This window comes from Azolla caroliniana, unplaced genomic scaffold (genome assembly GCF_043228905.1).
Source record: "Azolla caroliniana isolate FFs.n. ecotype wild unplaced genomic scaffold, voAzoCaro1.0.p SCAF_13, whole genome shotgun sequence".
Taxonomy (NCBI): Eukaryota; Viridiplantae; Streptophyta; class Polypodiopsida; order Salviniales; family Salviniaceae; genus Azolla; species Azolla caroliniana.
In genome coordinates this window covers 19894692-19917834 of record NW_028230448.1, presented here as the reverse complement: position 1 = coordinate 19917834, position 23143 = coordinate 19894692, and the positions used below count along the sequence as shown (strand labels likewise).

Below are 23143 nucleotides of genomic sequence, written 5' to 3'. Positions count from 1 at the left end.
ACCAAAGGGTTTGAGTTTCAATCTTAGTGGATAAGAGCATTGGAGGTATGGGATTACACATTTGATTATGAGGTTTTTTAACCGTTTAGGAAACTAATATTATAAATATATAAGGTATTACAACTAATATATACATGTTTTTTACTTAAAAAATATCTATACAATTAAGACGTCGTATATATTTCTTATTGGGTAATTATTTACTTAATTAAGATAAACATATTTTTTAACTGGTGTAGTGATTAGGTGTGTTAATTTTAATTTAAGTTAAGAATCCTTCAACGCTTCCACAATTGCATGGAAAGGAGAGATAAGTCCTTATATGTGTCGGAGTATAACATGGTCTTTGCCATTTGGGAGTGACGTCCCCCGATCCATGGTTTAGTCCATTGCGAGGAAGGCAACCCCTTAGGGCTCGATAGTGACCCTTGGATGTGCCACGCTCAAAGGTATGAGTTGTGTTGGCCTCTTCAAAGGAACTCATCACACCAATAAAGCACATTGTTAACATGACATGTTATAAAAGCTCATGGTTGGGAGGTTAATTTGACCTTTAAATTTCTTGGTGCTTTGTTAAGGCCAAGTTGATTCAACCTTTAAGTTTCTACATTCTTGTCAATTTTTGCTACCACCACCATTTTTGTTGTTCAATTTATCTTCACCGCACTCATTGACTATTTCATCTTATCAATAATTTGGTAATATACATTTCATATTTTTCTCAACACCTCATCGACATTCTTTTTTGTTCTCTTTGAGAAAATTCATTCTCTTTCAAATATCAAGCTTGGGCATCTTGCTAGTAGCTTTGTGATAATCAATACACCATTTATCGACATGCATATGATTATATTATGGTAGTCATTTGTGTCTTTCGACTAGTGCTCTAGAGAAATTTCATGGGCTTTTGCTTGTGTACCACATAATTCGTGGTTGAACTCCTCTTAATAATCCAAAACACCATTCAATTCTATGAAAGTCATTTTAATATATGATTGTTATAAACAATAGGAAGCTATAAATGATTGTTGGCTTAAATTTCCAATTGTCCAAACTTGCATCATCTAGATTATAATGTTGATCATGTTGTCATCGGTTTTACCATTGTCAAACTTATTTAAGAACTTTTGTGAAGAATGAGTTGAAGGGTGGTGAGGGTAGGTCACTAATATTTACAAAACATAAGTGAAGGGAATGTTCACTAATGTTCGGAAGGGACTAATGTGATTTGATAGAAGGAATGATAGGTGCATACACTACTATGACCTTCACAACCGATGAATTGAGAGTATTTTAGAAAAGCGCATTTATTCAAGGGGCTTATGAAGAATTATAAATATGAGCCTAGCTACCATCATAAAACATGTTATGGCGGAGTATTGAAGTATTAAAACACCAATGGTGCTGGCTAGGCTTTTGGTGCAACAATTGTGTTACTTATTCCAGGGTGCTAGTCATCCTAGTATCTGTCAGTCTAGGACATTGGTGGTAGATTGGCTATGTCTAGATCATAGCTTGGGGGTTGTTGGGAGGAATGGGTTCTTTTATCCAATCTATTCACCTTTTGTTTACTTTAATTTTGTTTATTGATTAGTAATATACTCTTGATATTAGGTGGATTCTCTTGTGATTGTTGGTAATAAATTGGATTAGATGATGGTTCATCTTTTACTAAAACAAATTATCTTAGATCTAGTCAATTACATTAGGGCAAAAACACATCTTTTGTGGGTGTAATGTTATATCACTAATATAATTGAGGCATATGACTACAATGACTTCCCTAACCTAGGGTTTAAAGCACACAATGCTTTGAATAGACCATAATAACTAATAAGAAATTAATTGATTAGGGAATAGGGCAACTTTACAAGGATAAAATGTTGTAAAAAGGGTCGTGGTTGGAAGGTGAAAACATCACATCTAGTTTCCTATGATTACCGTATTTTACAGATCATGATGTGTAGAGTGGTAAAGTGTGAAGTTCCCAAATAAATAAATGTGATACCAATCATTATTGACAAGAAGAATATTTGTTGTGGTTTAAGGTTCGGGAAAAGAGGTAAAGTGGAATTATCCAAACCAAAAAAATCCAATAGATGCTAACATGGTAGGTCCTTCCTTTCCCCAACATTGAGTCATTTTGGTATGAAGATACACATCCTATAGGACTTGAACCTGTGACCTTCAACTTAGACGGTTGTTACTCTATGAACCAGGGAGTGAAACAAAGCATGAAACTGTGAGCTCCCGAGGAGTGGGTGGATAGGTTGGCAATTTGCTTCGACTTTTAAGGGAGTCGATGACACAACACCCTTCAAAGAAAAACTATGATTGCTTAAGTACTCCTTCAAACAAGTATAAATCAATGTTGAACAATTTATGCCCCGAAAGAAAGTTCCATATTAACTCATCAAGTTAAAGCTAAAATTAGATTATTCCCTACACCACATTCTTTCTTACTTATAGGTATAAGTTTAGGGACCAATTGTAAAGGGTAGGACAAGTGGGGAACTACATACCTTAAGACTTGGGACAAACCTATCAGGGCATGTGACACTTGATATGGAAGCCTAAGGAGTTAGACTACATAAATGGGACTACGTACCCCTTAGACACTACAAATTATTAAGACTTTATTTGTGAGGCATAGCCCTATTCTTTCAAACTAGTTCATCTCAACTTCCAAGATATTACATAAGATAATATCTGGTAGTATGGTACCCAAATGATATTTTGTCTTTGTCTTTTCTCCTTTGCTCAAGGGTGGTCAATGTGGTAATGTGCCCTTACATTACTATTTTTGTAATATCAAACATTGCTTATTATAATTAGTAATCACTTTGTAATTAGACATGGGAACAACAACTTGCTTTTCGATGGATGTAAAGTGTGCAATTGTTGATGTGGATGCCACATGGCTGGCTAACAAGGGTAGTGGCATTGGTTTCTCTACATTCAAAGCCTTAATAAGATTTAGTATAAACCATTTTATAAAGGTCTTCATTGTAAATTCTCTAAAATGCATCAATCTAAGCCAATAAAGGCTCATAAACCTCATGTAAATTAGCAACTATGTGTTTTTGCAAAGCAATATTTTTGGGAAAGCTGCATTCAATTATGACAAAACATAAAACACAAACCAATTTAGCTATTCATTGAAAGCCATGCACTAAGTCTTAACAAGTGATGAGTGTTGATAACATCATTAATACACATGTACACGCAAGCAACACTATACTACTAGTGAAAGGGCTGACCAAAACGACGACACAAGGTAATTGACTAATAAGAACGATGGCATCGACTAAAAGGACCGAATGGAAGAGCAAGACCAAGCAAAGGATGGGTCGGAACGACCAACACAAGCTAATCGACCAAATGAGAGCTACAACACTAACAGAAGGGTTCGATTAATACGACAATACTGGCTAGAGGGTCAACCGAAGCAATGGCAGGAGATGATTGCTGAAAAAGAACAGATGAGAAAGGCTAGACCGACTTGTCACAAACCGATCAAAGCAAGCGGCAACACGCGTTTTGGCCGGCCGGGGGATCTTTGCCGCCTGGCCGCGCCGAAACTCCATCTTTGTTTTTGTACAACTTTCATGCTCTTTTGCTGCTGTTCCTGCACAGATTTTATTGAGTTCCTCTTCTCTCTCTCTCCCTGCCCCCCCACCCCCCTCTCCTCACTCAGTCCAACTCAAAGAGGGTTTCCATGAAGTCCGCTCGAATCGCAACAGCCACGAACGAATGATTTCTGCGAAGGAACAGAAAACCTCTCCTTCGTCATCTCCGTCGTCTACATGCCTCCCAAAGATCGCGTTTCTTACTTCTATGACGGTTAGTTCAATTCCCTTTTCTTTGCCGTTCCTCTGAAGCTTTTTCTTTTGACACCCTAATTTCCCTATTTCTCCATACCTCTTTATGCATTCAATTTTTATAAATTTGCGTCAGTCTGTGCAGTTTGCATGTTTCAGAGACTTTAAGCTCATCATATCTGTGCTTATGTGGTCTTCAACACAATATGCATATAAAATGGCGTTTTTTGTGACGTCTTTTTCATGGAGATTCTTTAAAATATTCTTCATACCACGAAGATTCATGTGATGCCGTTTTTAAGCTCATCATAATCTGCGCTTATGTGGTCTTCAACGCAATATGCATATAAAATGGCGTTTTTGTGACGTCTTTTTCATGGAGATTCTTTAAAATATTCTTCATACCACGAAGATTCATGTGATGCCGTTTTTTGTGATGGTTTGCAAGAAATGCTAGGGAAAGTATCATTAATAAGGTCTGGGAATATGGTGCGTTTGTATGTTTTTGACGCTCAATGTTCTTCAGAATTTCTGTTATAGTGAACTATGTCCTTACATTCAGTGAGAGATTAGCTAGGCTGAAACAAAAAACGAAATAGGTACTATACTTTGTTTCTCAATGCAGTAAAACAATAAATTGCTTTATAACAAAGTTTGGAAATTTCACCTTCCTCGCGAACTATAGTTTATGGTGCTACAATACAATTATTTTTGCAATTTGCATAAAACATTTTTGGAAAATGCTATCATTGTATTTTGGTGTTTCTTTTTTCCTAACTTTGAATGGTTGGAATTAGAATAGTTTAAGACGGTGCATGCTTTTCAAAACTACAATTAGGCCATAAGAACCCATCTATCTTGTCAGATTAAAATGCCTTCACTCGAGTCAAGGGAAAGAGAGACACTAGCTGTTGAACATTGAATACAAATTCCTATGTGGTTGCAACAATAAAGAGGGCCATTTACCAAGTTCGTCATATCTTTCATCCTTTTTTTCCCATCGTTTCTGTATCTTTTATCCTATTTCTTCCTGCATTTCCTTATTTCTCATTTTCAGGAAATGTTTCCAATGCTGATATTTTAAACTCCATTTTTTAAACTCCATTCTGGGGAGTAGAGAAACAAACTGTGAATGCGGCTTAGGAATGGATAGTTATATATTAAGGACAATAGTGTTAGGGCATCAAGACCTAGGGATGATTGTGGATAGCAAGAGTGCTAATTTTCCTGTCCTAGGTGATTGGATTATCCTTTCGAAGGCTGTACATAACAAGAAGGATATTTCTACTCAAAAAAATAGAATAATGAATACTGTGTATGCAACAGAACGTTATTACACGGTACTTCTGGTATATCTGGACCTGAAATTGCTGGCAAATCTGCCCTCGTAGAAGGGCATGCATATATACAACACATGTTTTCGTGTTGTCAAGTTTCAGGGTTGAATCTGAGTTATTTTCCCCACTGACTTGTGGGGATTTTTCCGAAAGCTTGTTATGTTTCTATATTGTACATGCCTCGTGGATGTGCCTGTACACTTGCAATTGTGTGTAAGAGATAAAGGAAAAACTGGAATGTGCAGCTGAGGAAGAAAGGACAGCAAACAAAAAACGTTTGACTTTGAAGCCAATATGAATGCTAATTATACTTGTTTTGGGGAGACCTGATTGATTGCAAGCTGATGCATTAAAAAGAAAACCTTTGGAACCTTTGAGGAAGAAATAAGCAGCAAGTGTGTGCAGAGTTAATGAGGAAGAAAGAAAGAAAGATATATTAATGTCTTTTAAGAGATTACATATTAAGTGTTGTCTCGTCTTTGAGAACAACAAATCAACAAATCAAAATAAAGTAAATATTACTTTGTAAATATAAAACTAAATAAGGTAAAAAAAGACAAGGGAAACTGGCTTTCGGCACATGTGAGATTCTCAGGTTAGATGTATTCGAAAGATCTCTAGCATAGGTTGATCTAGAATCGAAATGTCTCCGAAGCGGGGGAAGCACTGCAATGGCGGGAGATAATGGCTTTTATTTGTTGATGACAAGGGTGTTGAGGTCGTGGTCCATGGGGCCGGGGCTTACGTGCACAACAAATTGCTATTGCCCGATCAATTGTAACCCCTTTGTTATGTCTTGATCGGGAGCCCATTTGTGTATCCCTTGATTGACTTGTAGCATTAGTAGGAGTGATGGGGCTAAAGAAAGTTGTGATTGTTCTCTGTGGATGAGCTTGTTTGGTTGTATTCTTCAACAACTTTTCCCGATGTCTCTTGAGCTCTAAAGTTCTAGGCACCTTGGGTCCCCATATTCCATTACCTTGTGTAGCGGGCCAAAGCCTTGTTTAAAGAGGCAATGGTATCTCCCTCTGATTTCATAAAATACACTACAGTGACAAACATAGTGTTCTTCGGATTCCACTCCTTGATGACACAATTGGCAAATTCTTTCTTCTAGAGGTATTCGTGTATATCTGCCTACCTCAATTTGTAACTGATGTGATGAAGTTTGCAGCTGGCCTATCACACTACGCAGCACATAGGATAGATGTATGTCCATATAAGGTGGCCTGATGATGAATCCATCCTTTGATGTACGTAAGAAGTGTGTCTTATAGTGGGCCAACTTTGTACCAAGTGATATTTTGGGGCTGATCCATGTTATTTTGTTTTCCAAGTTAATACTATCAGTTTGGATCACGCTATTCTTTTCCACTTTGGTCATATTTAGATGGGGACAGTCCAAGCTATATTGGAACGGGGGTAGTGCATTTATACTCATGCCATGTGATTCGAACCATTGCTGCATTTTAGCATAACAACAATGAATGTCTCTATTTTTAGCTAGTTGTCGTGACGACATAAGTGCCAACCTTGGGTACCTTCGTTTAGGGAGCTCCCAAAGACATTGGATAAATGTCACTGATCGGAACAATGAATCGGTGATTATAGGTGCTGCTCCCATCTTTGCCCGGATTATATCGTGGGGCACTGATGCTTTGCTCCTTATCATGCGGGCAATCATTGACACTAAAGGTCTCTCTAAATCATTGCAATGATTTGCCTTGTTAAGACTCGGTCCCCATGTTTCTACTCCATAGAGAAGGGTTTGTGTGACAAGTGTATCAAATAACCATAGCTTAGTTCGTGGCTCTTGGAACTGCAAACGTGCACATTGTTTGTCGAGAGCACCAAGGGCTGCATATCCACGAGAAAGTTGGGCACAAGCAGCCTCCGTAAGGAGAACCGAGGCCTTGTAAATGTTACTCCTAGGTATGTGTAGGAGTGTGTGTATTTCAGCTTTTCCTCTCCCAAGAAGAATTCCGGTTCTGATCTTGTTACCCATGCTTGAGTGGTGTTAAACACCATCACTTTAGTTTTATCCATGTTGATTGACAAACCTTTGTTTGTACAAAATAGTTTTAAGGCATTTAGATGTCTTTGTAGTCCCTATGGAGTGTCAGAAATCAGCACAATATCATCAACATATAGTAATATTTGTATAGCTATACCTGCTAGGCGTGCTCCCGAACCCCCGAATCTCTCTATGTAATGTGATACGTCATCTATATATAGACCGAAGAGAGTGGGTGATAGTGGGCATCCTTGCTTCACTCCGATTGTGCTAGCCGCTGCCTTTGACAAACCCTTGGAAGACTGCACTTTTCCTGACACGGATTCATAGAGTGCATAGATTCCGCATTGCATATCTGTAGGAACACCAAGGACTTCTGGCCGCTGCATAAGTCGAGCACGTGGGACAGTCTCAAAGTCTTTTCGGAAATCCACAATAAATCGTCTTATTATGGGTCTGCTCTCCTCAATAAGGGTCCGAAGGGTCAATATGTGATCCAAAGTTGTGAACCCCTTTTGAAAGCCTGCCTGTCCAATTGAATGACAACCATTCTGCTCTGCCCATATACTCAATTCTGATTCTAGAATCGAGCCATATAGTTTGGCCAAGTAATGGCCAATCATGATTGTCCTATAGTTGTTTGGCATCATGGGGTCTCCACTCTTGAGGATTGGCACAATGGTATGCTGAGTCCATCTAGTAGGGAAACCTTCACACATGGCTCTATTAAAGATGTGTGCTAGCAATGGGAGCAAGGGGGCATAGATAAAGTGCTCACTCACCAATTCATCATGATCCTGAACCTTCCTAAGTTGTAGTTGGTTAATGGCATATCTTACATTTTGTGGAGTAAAAAAGGTTGATTCATGTGGGCGTGAGCCATGTGGGGGGGGGAACAGGACGTTGCCCCGGTATATCGTATAACACCTTTGCATATTTGTGCCACACTTAAGGGGAGGTCGGTTGTGTGGTAGGTTGGCTCTCATTAAACATTTTGCATGCTCTTTTACTTTCTTGTCCTAGAAACAAGCGTCACAAATGATCTTCAAATTTAGCCAAATACAATCTCTTCTTCTTCCTTACAAGGTGTTGGAAGGTTGCTCTCGCTTGTTTGCGTGTATAAATGCCCCAAGTTATATCACGCTGCAAGCTTCTCCTTGTATCACGACATTCCTCATCATACCAACTATTTTGTATTGCTCTACTAAGTTTGAGGGGATTGGCCGTTGTGTGAGGAAAGGCATTTGTGGCTGCTTTATGCAATGATTTTGACAATCCTTGGGTAAGTTCATCAAGGGGTGAGAAAGGATCCAAATCTAGCATGCCATTGTATACTCCACAACTATACACATCAATTGTCTCGCGAGTAAATAGATACCACCCCACTCTCCTTAGGATATACATCCCTTGTCCATCCATCCTTTACCTTGAAGCGTAGATATGCACGATCTGCTATCAAGCCAATAGGTCTACCCGATATAGTGAACTCTTTTATTTCAGGTATAAGAGATGGAGATCCCATTAGATAATCGACTGTGCTTGCACCTCTTTTTTGGGTTCCAACATGTCAAAGCATCTGATCCAGGCCAATGTGACAATCCATTATATATCACAAATCCATGCGCACTTCCCAAGGCTAGAAAGTGTTTTCCATATTCAATTATAGCACTCATATCTTGAGCTTGTCGCTTTAGACCAACCTCTTCTGCCATAACTTCTCTATAAACAACCTCGTTGGGGTCAAACATAGTTGTTTGTTTATCCTTGGTTCGTGCATTAAAATCTCGTAATAGTATTATGTCCCACATGTAAGGGTTAGGAATGATGTCAATCAGGCTAAGGAATACTCAGGATTCACCTTAGTATAGGCCCTTTAGATGCAATAGTGGAGCTATGGTAGAAAAGATAGAGAGAGAGAGCAGTAGTTGGAGGAGCTCACCTTTGAAGTGAGATCCAAAAGTTTTTAACTTATGTTTTATATGACCCATTTAGGATTGGCCAAGTTCACACTGAACTTGGCCCAAAAGTAATGAAAAAGTGGTTAGTGACTTTTGGCCTTTATAAATAGGCCTACACACATGTACACACTATAAGGGGGTCATTTAGGGCCTTTACCCCAACAACCTCTCACTTAATGACGCCTTTAAGCTATGTGACTCCCACCATTTGTATACATATATCTGATGTTGTGCTTTGGGTAAGCACTTGGTCATTACATCCGTAGGGTTCTGTGATGTGTGGACCTTTATCAATGTGATAAGGCCATCCTCAAGCACTTCTCGAATGAAGTGATATCGCACATCAATATGTTTTGTGCGTGCATGAAACATAGCATTCTTTGCCAAACAGATGGCACTCTGGCTATCACAACCAAGAATGGGTGCCTTTTCAGGCAAACCAAACTCATTGCATAGACGTGCTAACCATATTGCTTCCTTGGAAGCCTCAGTGGCTGAGATATATTCTGCCTCGGTAGTGGACAAAACAACAACCTTTTGCAGCCTACTACACCATGATACAACACCACCTGCAAGTGTGAATACATAGCCACTTGTGGATTTCCGTGTATCCACATCACCTGCCATGTCAGAGTCACAGAAACCCTTCAGCTCTAATGGGTCTTTTCCATAACAGAGGCATTTATTTTTAGTCCCTTTTAAGTACCTCATAATGGACTATACTGCATTCCAATGTGCCTTGCCCAGATTAGCAATGAATTGGCTGACAACTCCCACTGCATAGGCAATATCAGGTCTAGTAGTACTTCAAGATATGATTAGTTTGAAGTACTATTTTTAATGTCAAGATAAAAATATCCATAAATTTTGAGGGAATAAAAAGTGAGAAATTAATGAGCCTTTATTTTATTTTATTTATTTATTAAAAATAAAACGAATACTTATAAGTTATACATTTATTATAAAAATTTAGTAGTGTCAAGTCCCCAAGTCCCTCTTTTATTATCCCTATTTATTGTCAAGTTCCTTTTTTCTTATCCGAAGAAATTAAAAAAGAGAGAGTTCTCTTTTATTTTCTTTTTGGGTTAAACGAATACTTGACCACCCATTTGTATTCGTATTCGTTTGAATTCGAATAGGAAACCCGACGAATGCGAATATGTCAATCTATGCAAATAGCACTCGCAAAGTGGTCATTTTTACCACAGGAGAAAACATTTCCTGAAAATCTATGCCCTTAGTTTGAGCATATCCTTTTGCAACCAGCCTTGCTTTATACTTGGGTTTGTCATCAACGGTCTTGATTTTATATACCCATTTGTTAGGAATAACTTTCCTTCCTTTGGGCAGTTCAACCAAGTCCCAAGTATTATTTGAATGCAAAGCCTTAATCTCTTCCTGCATAGCAAGCTCCCACTTTCTTTATACGTAAGAGGTTCTCCCTCATCGGTCAACATTATGTAGTGCAACGTGGGGTCAAATCTACTCACATTTCGTCTTATACGAGTAGAACGTCTCACCCAATGATCCATATTGTCCGGTAATGGATCAACATCAGGTGGCATGTCTAAATCATCATTGTTAGGCTGCTGTCCATTATTTTCAGCGCCATTTTCAGCATTATTATTTGGCTGCATATTCCTCTCAGGTAACAATCGGCAACGGTTTGGTTCGGTTTGAGAGGGTCCTAACTGAACCGTTTAAATTTGTTGAAACCTGAACCAAACCAAACCGAACCACGAAACCGTTAAACTGAACCGTGAAACATTTTTCAAACCGTTAAACCATTAAACCGTAAAAACTGCGGTTTCGTGGTTCGGTTTCGGTTTTCAACATAGGTCAAATTTTTAATTGTTTAAAATTTATAATATTTCATTTTTAAAATTTTTTAAGATGTTCCTAAAATGTGAGAATAAGGTCTAAAAATGAAAAGATTGTTTAAAAACAAATTTTAGAATTTTTTTAAAAATTTTAAAAATTTGTAAAAATAAAAAATAAAAAACCATTACCATTTAAACCGAACCAAAACCGAACCGTTAATAAAAACCTAAACCTGAACCGAACTGAACCGTTGAATCCGTTAAGCCAGCCATTAAACCGCGGTTTCGCGGTTCGGTTCGGTTCAAACCAAACCGTTGCCGATTGTTACTCTCAGGATCCTCATCTTGCTGTCCAACATCTTCTGGCTCCAAAACCACTGGATGATCAATAATATTTTCAGCGCCATTTTCAGCATTATTATTTGGCAGCATATTCCTCTCAGGATCCTCATCTTGCTGTCCAACATCCTCTGGCTCCAAAACCACTGGATGATCAATATTTTCAGTCCTTTGTGGTGGATCCTGATGGTCAAAACTGGGTCTAACAGGTTGCTGGTCATGCTGAAATCTAACCCTTTTATGGTCATCTTTTGAGGCACAATTGTTTTGAAGCAGCCTTGCCTCATTGAAAACAACATCTTGGCTGTGTATAACCTTCTTGAGCTGGGGTATCCAAATCCTATAACCCATTTCGCCTTCTTCACCATATCCCATGAAGAGGCCCTTAATGGACTTGGCATCAAGTTTGTTTCTCAGCTCAGGCCTTATATGTACAAAAGCCTCGCAACCAAAGACACGTAAGTGATCATATGAAGCAGGTTTGCCAGACCAAACCTCTTCAGGGATGTCACCCTTGAAAGACGTGTGAGGCGTTCTATTGCATACATGTATTGTAGTAAATATAAAAGTAAATAAGATGAAAAGAGAAGAAACGATGGAATCTGGTTTTTGGCACATGTGAGATTCTCAAGCTAGGTATATTGTAGCTTTGGTCTTCGAAAGATCTCTAGAATAGGTCGATCCAGAATGGAAATGTCTCCGAAGCAAGGGAAGCACCTACGATGGCGGGAGATAATGGCTTTTATCTGTCGATGACAAGGGTGTCGAGGTCGTGGTCCATGGGGCCGGGGCCTATGTGCACGGCAAATTGCTATTGCCCGATCAATTGTAACCCCTTTGTTATGTCCCGGTTTGGGGCCCATTTGTGTATCCCGTGATGAACTTGTAGCATTAGTAGGAGTGATGGGGCTAAAGAAAGTTGTGATTGTTCTTTGTGGATGAGCTTGTGTGGTTGTATTCTTCAACAACTTTTCCCGATGTCTCTTGAGTTCTAGCAACAAAAGTCCTAGGCATTGTTGGTCCTTATATTCCATTACCTTGCGTAGTGGGCCAAAGCCTTGTTTAAAGAGGCAATGGTATCTCCCTCTGATTTCATAAAATACACTATAGTGACAAACATAGTGTTCTTCGGATTCCACTCCTTGATGACACAATTGGCAAATTCTTTCTTCTAGAGGTATTCGTGTATATCTGCCTACCTCAATTTGTAATTGATGTGATGAAGTTTGCAGCTGGCCTATCACACTACGCAGCCCATAGGATAGATGTATGTCCATATAAGGTGGCCTGATGATGAATCCATCCTTTGATGTATGTAAGGTGTTATACGATATCCCGGGGCAACGTCTTGTTCCCCACCCACATGGTTCATGCCCACATGAATCAACCTTCTTTACACCACAAAATGTAAGAAATGCCATTGATCGGCTACAATTTGGAACGGCCCAAGATCATCATGGATTGGTGGGTTAGCACTTTATCGATGCCCGTGACACCTTGGTTCCATTGCTAGCACACATCTTTAATAGAGCCATGTGTGAAGGTTTCTCTGCTAGATGGACTGAGCATACCATATGGAGTTGTGGCATAAGAGACTTGGCCATATGAGCCAAAAGGGTCTCACTAGGCTTTGTAATCTAAAGACTTGATGCTAAAGGTACGAAGCTTGATTTTTGTAATGAATGCCAATATGGAAAGCAAGTGAGGCGTTCCTTTTACTCTGGTGTGTCTCATAAGTCTTGTGTACTTTGATCTTGTTCATTCTGATGTGTGTAACATGCCCACCAAATCTATGGGGGTGCAGTGTATTTTATATCATTTGTTGATCCCTAGTTTCTAGGAGAAGGGAGTAAAAGAGCATGGAAAATATTTAATGAGAAGCAACCCACCACACAATTAACCTCACCACAGGTGTGGCATGAATACGATATCCCGGGGCAACGTCTTGTTCCCCACCCACATGGCTCATGCCCACATGAATCAACCTTCTTACAAGACGTTGCCCACATGTGTGGTGAGGTTAATTGTGTGGTGGGTTGCTTCTCATTAAATATTTTCCATGCTCTTTTACTCCCTTCTCCTAGAAACTAGCGATCAACAAATGATATAAAATACATTGCACCCCCATAGATTTGGTGGGCATGTTACGCACATCAGAATGAACAAGATCAAAGTACACAAGACTTACGAGACACACCAGAGTAAAAGGAACGCCTCACTTGCTTTCCATATTGGCATTCATTACAAAAATCAAGCTTCGTACCTTTAGCATCAAGCTTCTTTAGATTACAAAGCCTAGTGAGACCCTTTTGGCTCATATGGCCAAGTCTCTTATGCCACAACTCCATATGGGAGTGAACTTCAGCCAAAGCAATAAATTTTCCCGATATAGCATTTCCATGTGAGCAATAAAGAGTTCCCTTCTTTTTTCCTTTCACAATTAGCCTTGAACCTTTTGTTATTTTCCATGATCCTCTCTCAAAGAGAATGCTATAACCATGCATATCCATTTACCCCATAGAAATCAAGCTCTTCTTGATCCCTGGTACATAACGCACATTATGCAAAACTAACTCATTAGTGCCATTTGTAGAAAAACGCACAGTGCCAATATCCTTAATGGAACATGCATGATTGTTTCCAAGGTATACACGGCCATGGCTGCCTGCAGTAAAAGTAAAAAAACACTCCTTGATAGGAGTCACATGAAATGAAGCACCAGAGTCAACTATCCATGTTTGGGCCAATGCATCATTGACAGTCAACAAAGCATCAATAATATCATTCATAGTGATACACATGTCCTCTGAATGAATATTTAGAGAGGCATCATATGCGTAAGTATCATCAGCTGAAAAAGTAGCGCATAAAATGTAGCTATGGTAGAAAAGATAGAGAGAGAGAGCAGTAGTTGGAGGAACTCACCTTTGAAGTGAGATCCAAAAGTTTTTGACTTATGTTTTATATGACCCATTTAGGGTTGGCCAAGTTCACACTGAACTTGGCCCAAAAATAACGAAAAAGTGGTTAGTGACTTTTGGCCTTTATAAATAGGCCTATACACATGTACACACTATAAGGGGGTTATTTAGGGCCTTTACCCGAACACCACAAAGTAGCAAATCTTATGATATCATCATATAATGGTAGATATGGTGATTCAGCTGGAGGTGCAAACCTTGAGATGGCAGGTGGAAAGTAGCAATATATAGCTCCCTAAGATCCCCTCTTTTGATTTGTATCCACATGTAGCGTGCATCTACATCCTTATGGACAACATGCACTCTATAATGGAGCTCCTTTTTGTATAGCACAGCCACTCCTCCCGAACCTCGAGTGTTTCCTAGTGTCCGAGGTTGGGGACGACATATGACTCCCATCTATATCCTTGCACCTCAGGGAGTTTGCTAGCCATGCACTGGTGGGTCTCTGTATACATAGCAATATCTGTGTTTTTGAAGGTATCTTCAAAATATCCGACATTTGTCTGTAGAGAGCCGTTCCATATAGTCATGCGTAGGGTCTCATAGGCCATATATCGTCATGTGGTTCTCTTCTTTGTAATAATGACCTTACCATCTCTATATACAGCCCATTTTTCTTCCTTTCTTGCATCAAGCACTCGTGGCATGTTTTCTTTGCGGTGTGCCACTTGGGCTGGAGTGAGATCGTCATCTAAGTATATTTTCTCACCCTTGAATGCCTTTGTTTTAGAGAGGAAAGCTTTTTTCTTGTCAATATCCATGAGAGAAAGAAAGATATATTAATGTCTTTTGAGAGGCCAAAATGGCCTATAAGACCAAACAAGAGATTGCATCTTAAGTGTTGTCTCGTCTTTGAGAACAACAAATCAAATTAAAATAAATTTGAGAGAGAGAGAGAGAGAGAGAGAGAGAGAGAGAGAGAGAGAGAGAGAGAGAGAGAGAGACTTTTAAGAAGCCTATAAGAGAAACAAGAGATTACATCTTAAATGTTGTCTTGTTTTTAAGAACAAACCAAAATAAATGCCACTAAGCAAAAAAGTTAATAGAAATTGACTAAGAGGTGGACTATACATGTAATATTCTCAAATGAGATATATTGTAATTTTTGGCTTCGAAAAATTTCTAGCATAGGTTGATCCAGAATGGAGAGGTCTCCAAAGTGAGGGAAACGCCTGTGATGGTGGGAGATAAGGGCCTTTGTCATTAATGACAAGGGTGATGAGAGCATGATCCATGAGGCCAAAGCCAACATGCATGATAAATTGATATTTCCTGATTTGTCATTGCCCTTTTGCAATGTCCTGGTTGGCAGCCCATTTGTGTGGTTCTTGATTTATGGGGTTAAAGAAAGTTGTGATTCTTCTTTGTTGATTAGCTTCTGTAGCTGTATTATTGTCCATCACTCCCTACTTGTAACCAACCAATGGTGTATCTTACACCGCAGGGTCAAAAAGGTGAAATCATTTTGGCGTGATCCATGTGGGTGGGGGCTGCCTGGGGATATCATATACTACCTTTGTATATTCATGCCATACCTGAGGTGAGGTCATATATATGATAGCTTGCCACTCGTGAAACATTTTCTATGCCCTTTTACTCCCTTGTTCTAGGAACACGCAATACAGATGATCTTGAAATTTAGCCAAATATGATGTCTTTTTCTACCTCAAGAGGTGTTGGAAGGTATCTCTTGCTTGTTTTTGTATCTCCTTGTATCACAACAATCCTCATACCAACTATTTCATCTGACTTGACCAGGGTTGGGTGCATTGCTCATTGTGTGGGGAAAGGAATTTGTGGCTGCTTTATGCAATGACTTTGACAAACCTTGTGTAACTTCATCTAGGGATGTAAAAGGATCCAATCTAGCATGCCATTGTATTCTCCACAACTATACGTATCAATGGTCTCCCGAGAGATTGGTATTTAGGCAGTCCACTCTCCTTCTTTGCATATACATCCATTGTGTATCCATCCTTCACCTCAAAGAGTAGATATGCATGATTTTCTTTAAACATAACTGATGAAGCAGTGGCCATATAAAGATAGCGATTCTAGTGATAATCTACAACGAGATTTTTATATAAATTTGAGAAAAATAATCTATCGAACATTTGTTTCTTGTAGGTGATGTTGGAAGTGTATATTATGGGCCTAATCACCCAATGAAGCCTCATCGACTATGCATGACTCATAATCTTGTCCTAGCATATGGGCTTCACAATAAGATGGAGATTTATGTAATTCTCTCATTCTGTTTTTGTATTCATATCAAGAAGGTGATTTATGTCTCATAATGATGTGTTTTCTTGTAGAGACCACACAAAGCATACCCAGTAGAGTTAGCTCAGTTCCATTCAACTGATTACATTGAATTCTTGCGTAGAATTACTCCAGATACTCAGGAGCAGTTCTCACAGGAGCTACTAAAATGTGAGTACTATACATCAGAGGTCTATTTCACTGATTGTTTATAAATTAATTGAGATTTTTTCGGAAGCCTCATTTATTTCAGTGCAATGTTGTACAGTTGTTTGTACAGAGTGAAATGCATACGTGATTCTTGTAATTTTTATGCCCTTGCTATTCTATTGCAAATAATATATAGGCCATATTTTACAGATAACATGGGGGAGGACTGCCCTGTTTTCGATAACCTCTTTGAATTCTGTCAGATTTATGCTGGTGGGACTATTGGTATGGATTCTGTTCTAGCTACATTGCATTACAGCGTTTTGGAAAGTTGTTGTACATTACTGAATCTTCACTATTGTAAAGCAGATGCTGCTCATAGGTTAAACAGTGGGCTCTGTGATATTGCCATAAATTGGGCTGGTGGGCTGCATCATGCCAGAAAGTGTGAAGCTTCTGGGTTCTGCTATGTGAATGATCTTGTTCTTGGAATTCTTGAGTTGTTAAAATATCATGCTCGTGTACTATATATTGATATCGATGTACATCATGGTGATGGTGTGGAGGAGGCATTTTATCAGACAGACAGGTCTGTAGGCAATGATTTTGTGTGCAGTTTTTTGTTTATGTTGTGTGTAACTTTTTGGTATGTTCTCCATGGAATGACCTTTTGGTGTGACATGGTGATTCTGTTATTGAAATCTATTTTTGAGTTTCGTGGTCTATGCACAGGCTTAGGCTGGCCTATAATGTGGTGTGTGTATTAATTAGGTAGGGATGTGACGTAGAAATGACATGTTGATTTGTTGTTAATCATTAATAGTGGAATCTAGTGTGATATTGAGTGCAGAGGCAAAGACCATGATCTTTGGTGTGGTGTAATTATCTATTGCTGAAGGATTGTAGCTTTCCTTTTGATCTATTACCAGACATGGTGTTAACACCAAGACTGCTATAATGGACTTGGCATTCATAAATGTGTAGACAAATGCCTTGATTTATCATAAGTTAGATCTATATCCTAAGGATTATGAGCAAGCATGGATTTTCTGGGATCTATTCCAATTATGAGTTTCAATCCAAGATAGACTTGTGATTTCCGTTCCTTTTTCTAGCAACAAGTCTAGAACTTTAGATACTCTTGGCTAAACTGTTTAGAACATAATGTGTCTGCCATGCAGGGTGATGACAGTAAGCTTCCATAAGTTTGGAGATTACTTCTTTCCAGGAACCGGAGATGTGAAGGTAACCCAAATTTCACTGTTATTCTAAAAAAGCAGAAGAGTTATATTTGTCAATGATCATCGATCCACTTGATTTTATTATAGCCAGATTAGTTTACTAGTTACCTTTATTACAAGTTGAAACATATAAATCCACAATCTGGTGGTCCATAGTTTCTGAATAGATTTGATTATAGATCTGCAACCTTAGATCAAATCATTTTTTATAGGATGCCATCTTGTGAGATTTTAATATGGGGATGCTTATGCATATCAGAATTTTAAAAAGCATGCTTCCATATTTTCAAATTTACCTTAAAAAATGACAGGTGATGCTATTTATAGTTCTGGTAATTACAAGCTCGAAATATTAATCTTTCTTTAATTAGAAAGTGAGCATGTATAATTAGGAAAATTAGGCTTTGCTAAAAAAGTGGAGTTCTCCTAATTAAATAATTAGAAACATAATCTGCTTATTCGAATGATTAAGAGCCTCAATTTGAAAAAACAAGCAAGCATACTAATTGAAATTTTGATGCAAATAAGCATATTTGGACAAAATTTCCCTTTACTACAAATAGGCTAATTTGTGAACAATAATGGTGAGTATGGTAATGCGGACTAATGAATGTATAATTAAAACAAAGCGATAAACATCTGAAATTTAAAGAACGTTTTGTTATTTTAAATGTCAAAACAATGATAAATATGTACTTTGGTAGATTGGAAAATTCTGAAAAGACTGTTCTCCAGTTTTTGCGTTAGCCATTTTATATGCACATTTGATCTTTGAATTGTCATTGTATATTATTTGCACACCAGAGGTCTTGGTGTCATTAGGTATGTCATTCATGCCTGATCTTCTTGTAGTCATTGCAATTTCCGAAAAATTATTTTCCAGTTTCATGTTATGTTAGCCATTTTATATGCACATTTGATCTTTAGATGAACCATTTTTTATTATCTTTAATGCGCATGGAAGATCATGCTGCCATCAGCTGGCCATTTAATTTAACTAGGCATTTGAAATAATGGCATTCATGCTTGAGTGGCACATAACACATATTACGTTCTCATGATATCCTTTATCTTTCAAGGATGTGGGATCAAGTGAGGGGAAGTACTATGCAATTAATGTGCCACTAAAAGATGGGATTGATGATGGCAGCTTTAATCGGACATTTAAGTCGGTAAATACATCCTTCAGTGTTTTATTATTATTTTATTCTTCGTAACGATAAAAACCTGTATTAACTAGTTTATCACTTACTGTGAGAGGCTGCAGATCATTGCAAAGGTCGTTGAGTTTTATCAGCCGGGCGCTATTGTGCTACAATGTGGTGCTGATTCACTTGCAGGAGATCGGCTTGGATGTTTCAATCTTTCTATTGAGGGTAATTTATGAGAAACATTTGACCTAGATCTCATGGACAGCAACGAGTGAAAAAATTGGCATACTTCTCAATACCCAAATTGTTACTCTCAAGTTCCCATAATATAGTCACATATTCCAGTGAGCATGATATCCAGTCCATTGTTCTTGCCACAAAAAAGTGTTTTCATTATTGCACTTTATGACCTGTAGCGAATTGTATTTTAAATCTTTGGTAATTTCCCCAGCCATTCAGGTTTATTGCAAGAGTATTTTGATTTGTGTTTGAAGGATTCCCAGTCTGTCTCTAATTGCAGGAATCAAGATCTACATAAAGCTAATATTGATAACTTGCTTAATCATGTCATTCTTGGCTAGTATGTATATAGTCAAGAATGACATGATTCTCGATATGGGGATGAGGAGATTGTTTCTCAAAGACGAGACAACACTTATGATGTAATCTGTTGTTTGGCCTCTTAAAAGATGTTAATATATCTTTCTTTCCTTCTTTCTAATTGGGGTGTGGGAATTCCAACGAACAGCCAAGAATGATGCATTTATTTGCCAACTATCCTGAATCAAATATTAAGAATTTACCATGGTTGCAACTTTATTGATATAGGAATGGGAGATCGTTTATCTAATTGGGGTATTGGAATTTGAATTATGCTTTGTTTGAGGTTAAACTCTAGTCTGGTTCTGAACTCTTTCATTTTGGCTTCATTTCAGGTCATGCAGAATGTGTGCGGTTTGTAAAGAAGCTGAATATTCCACTGTTGGTACGGATTCTTCTAAAAACACTCCCGATATGCATTTAGCAGCACATAACTATTAACAGTTTAAAAATTAAGAACTTTCATCAGATTTTACATGCTTGCTTTTATGCTACACCAATGTTTATGCCAACTTTCATGGAAATAAGAAAATGCGGTGCACTTTTCCTTGGCATAGTCTCATTTCAATTTCGTGCTCATTTATGTATCTTGGATGTTTTATGTTAGAATAAACAAGATACACTGTTCTGTTAAACATTAGGCGTAGAATCCCAATTGTATATACAAGAGAAAATTCTACAAGGCAATCTGATAATGTACATTCACAAAATAACATACTAAATGGATGACCATGTAAAGACCAAAGTCGAATGATTGAGGTGCCCGAATTGTGATTGACTTGGTGATTTAAATGCCTGAATTCTGATTGATTCCAATGCAATGATATTGCTAAGCTATGAAAGATCTTGAATTTGTGCTTTTTGCAACCATAATCTTCATTTGTTAACATTTTCTTCTCTTTTTTACTCACAGTAGATCTTTCACCTCTTCTTCAATTTCGTACACCTACCTTAAACTTGGAAACCTTTATTCTTCATGTAAAGGACATAATAATTTATCTATTATAAAATTGTAAACTCGAAGTCATGTTTCAACAATCCCAGCATTTAAGCCTCATGTGTCATCCATCACTGTGTTCTCAGTTATACAGAGGGCTGGCGATATTTTCCCTTTTTAGCACTGCCCTAATTTCTCTTGCATCCCTATTCTACTGCTTCTTATTGTACCTACTCATAAAACCCATGTAGAATGCACTCAGATTTTGACAACATTTCTCATGGTAACACGTTTAGGGGTGAAACAGCCTGTTTCAAGTGAAAATACCATTTTTCCTTCTCAAAACATTCTCATAAAAATGTAGGATTCAAAATTGGAAGCATAAACTGGGGTACCCACTACCAGCTAGTTTGAACATTTTCTATAAGCATATATTAATCATTTTTATTTCTGGCTTTGCATTAAAGCTGTTTGCTGTCTAAATAGCAGTTTTAAAAAGTGCCTGTAAACTTCTTAAACTTAAGATACCACTATAACAAAGAACAGGTCACTGGGGGTGGCGGTTACACCAAAGAGAATGTTGCACGCTGTTGGACTGTCGAAACAGGTGCCCTGCTTGACACGGAGCTTCCAAATGGTAAGTTGTAAAAATTAAGATAAGCATATGCCATAAGATTATTTCTAAAGTTATGGGATTTTACAGAGATACCTGATAACGATTACATTAGCTACTTCAAACCTGATTGCAAACTAAGGACACATCCTGGAAACACTATGGTAATTGCCGTTTTATTAAGTATTCCCTAGAGATACTGTTCTAACTACTTGGATGACCTGGGATTGCAAGTAACCATTCTGAGTTTTTCAGGAGAACCTGAATAGCAAAGTATACCTGAACAACATCAAGATTGAAGTCTTTGAGAACCTTCGCAATATCCAGCATGCTCCCGGTGTGCAGATGCACGAAGTGCGTAGAGAAACAAACCCTATTATCCTAGTTTTTTTTTAAAAATCAAGTTATTTTTTTATAGCTTAATCAGTCTATATGGGGAGTGTGCATGAATGTCATTCTGAGATGATATGGTGTATTACTTGGCATAATGAGAAAAAGCATATTCAGAATTCTTGCTCTTCCTCTGCTCGCACATGATGGCACGCTTCTTACATGGCACATCGAATTTAATAAGAGTGATTGTCCAGATGGATAGCTTTAAGAGCGACAAGGCAATATGGAACTGCAACTTGTCCAGCGGGCTTAGCTCGGATGGAATTAACATGTGGGATCTTCCTTGGTTGTGGATAGTGGGTAGATTTTGTCAATGTGCTTGGCATTTTTACCTACAAAACTTATTCTCGTATGTTATTTCCAGGTTCCGCCTGATTGGTATCTTCCTGACATTGATGAGGATGATCTCAATCCAGATGTGCGGATTGACCGTATGTATATCGTTTTTTTTTGCTTTCGACTATCTAAAGCTCGTTTGTCTTTTAACTTTGTTTGTTTGGAACCTTGTTTTTGCAGAATACTCGCAAGACAAACATATTCAGCGGGATGATGAATATTACGCTGGTGATAATGATAATGATCATGACATGGAGGAAGCCAGCTAGCTAGGAAGGACTGACTAACTGTATATCACATAATTAGGGTAGACATATGGGCTGAGAAAGCTGATTACTTTTCTTGAGAGACTGACCATGGTGTGGTAGAAGCTGACTCCATTCATTTGTATCAAATATCAAGTGTACATGCAAATCCATATGCATGCAAGGTATTACTTCCTGGTTTATGTATCATTACCTGTAAATTATTTGTGACGCATAGACATCTTTCCTAACCTGTTCTTTGCTAAATGATAAGCAACTTTGTGGTCAGTATGAATTGGAACAAGAAAACAAATTCCTTGAGGGAAAACTATTGATGATTATGCTACATATACCAGTTAGATTTTTTTTTGAGAATGTACGGAATTTTTTGAGTGTCTGGGATAAAATAGTTGTATTCTGTTGATAATATGAAAGGTATGTCATGGTACCCAGTTATGCAACATGTACATAAATTTGTTAGCTATAAATAAAGACAAACATTATCTGACCTTCAGAGTTAAATTGACATGGAATGTTGGATTTATCAATTTAAAAGGTTGCACATATAATTAGTTACTAAGAAATATGTATTGGAAAGTGCTTTCCATCATCAATTATACTATGTTGTAGCACATTGGGTACGCAAAATGGTAGTTAGGGGTGTAGACATGAATAACTTCCTCAAATAAGAAAACACTTATTGAATTGTTCACGAAGTTACAATGTGATAAATATAGGTGTGATCTTTGTAGTATGTGTTATATGTGTTATCATGAATATTTCCAGATGTACTTCCTGACTCAATAAGATGATGTCAAAGTAGAGTAGAACTCATGATGAAATAAAATCTAGTTCCCCATTAGGAAGGTTCAGTGCTTATACAAAGACAATGGAGTGATTGAATATAGGATATTTTGAAAATTTCCAACTTACAATGGAGTG

At 38.0% G+C, this 23143-nt stretch overlaps 2 protein-coding genes across 2 annotated transcripts; one reads left to right on the top strand and one right to left on the bottom strand.

Annotated features, from left to right (window-relative positions):
* The first annotated feature begins 3657 nt into the window (after positions 1–3657).
* HDA9 (histone deacetylase 9) lies at positions 3658–22591 on the top strand. Its single transcript, XM_087329309.1, has 14 exons — positions 3658–3843; positions 16401–16513; positions 16589–16706; positions 16896–16970; positions 17055–17274; positions 17867–17930; positions 19006–19098; positions 19194–19302; positions 20013–20062; positions 21161–21251; positions 21318–21391; positions 21483–21581; positions 21985–22051; positions 22137–22591. Exons 1-14 carry the CDS (start codon positions 3807–3809, stop codon positions 22223–22225), a joined length of 1299 nt encoding a protein of 432 aa, XP_087185435.1. The 5' UTR covers positions 3658–3806; the 3' UTR covers positions 22226–22591.
* Positions 11350–13258, bottom strand: LOC147856584 (uncharacterized; the record flags this gene model as incomplete). The annotated part of the gene is made up of 2 exons (XM_087329574.1): positions 13191–13258; positions 11350–11824 (listed from the first exon to the last, which is right to left on the bottom strand). Coding segments are annotated over exons 1-2 (543 nt in total), but the record flags the coding sequence as incomplete, so codon positions are not given.
* Positions 22592–23143: the final 552 nt, after the last annotated feature.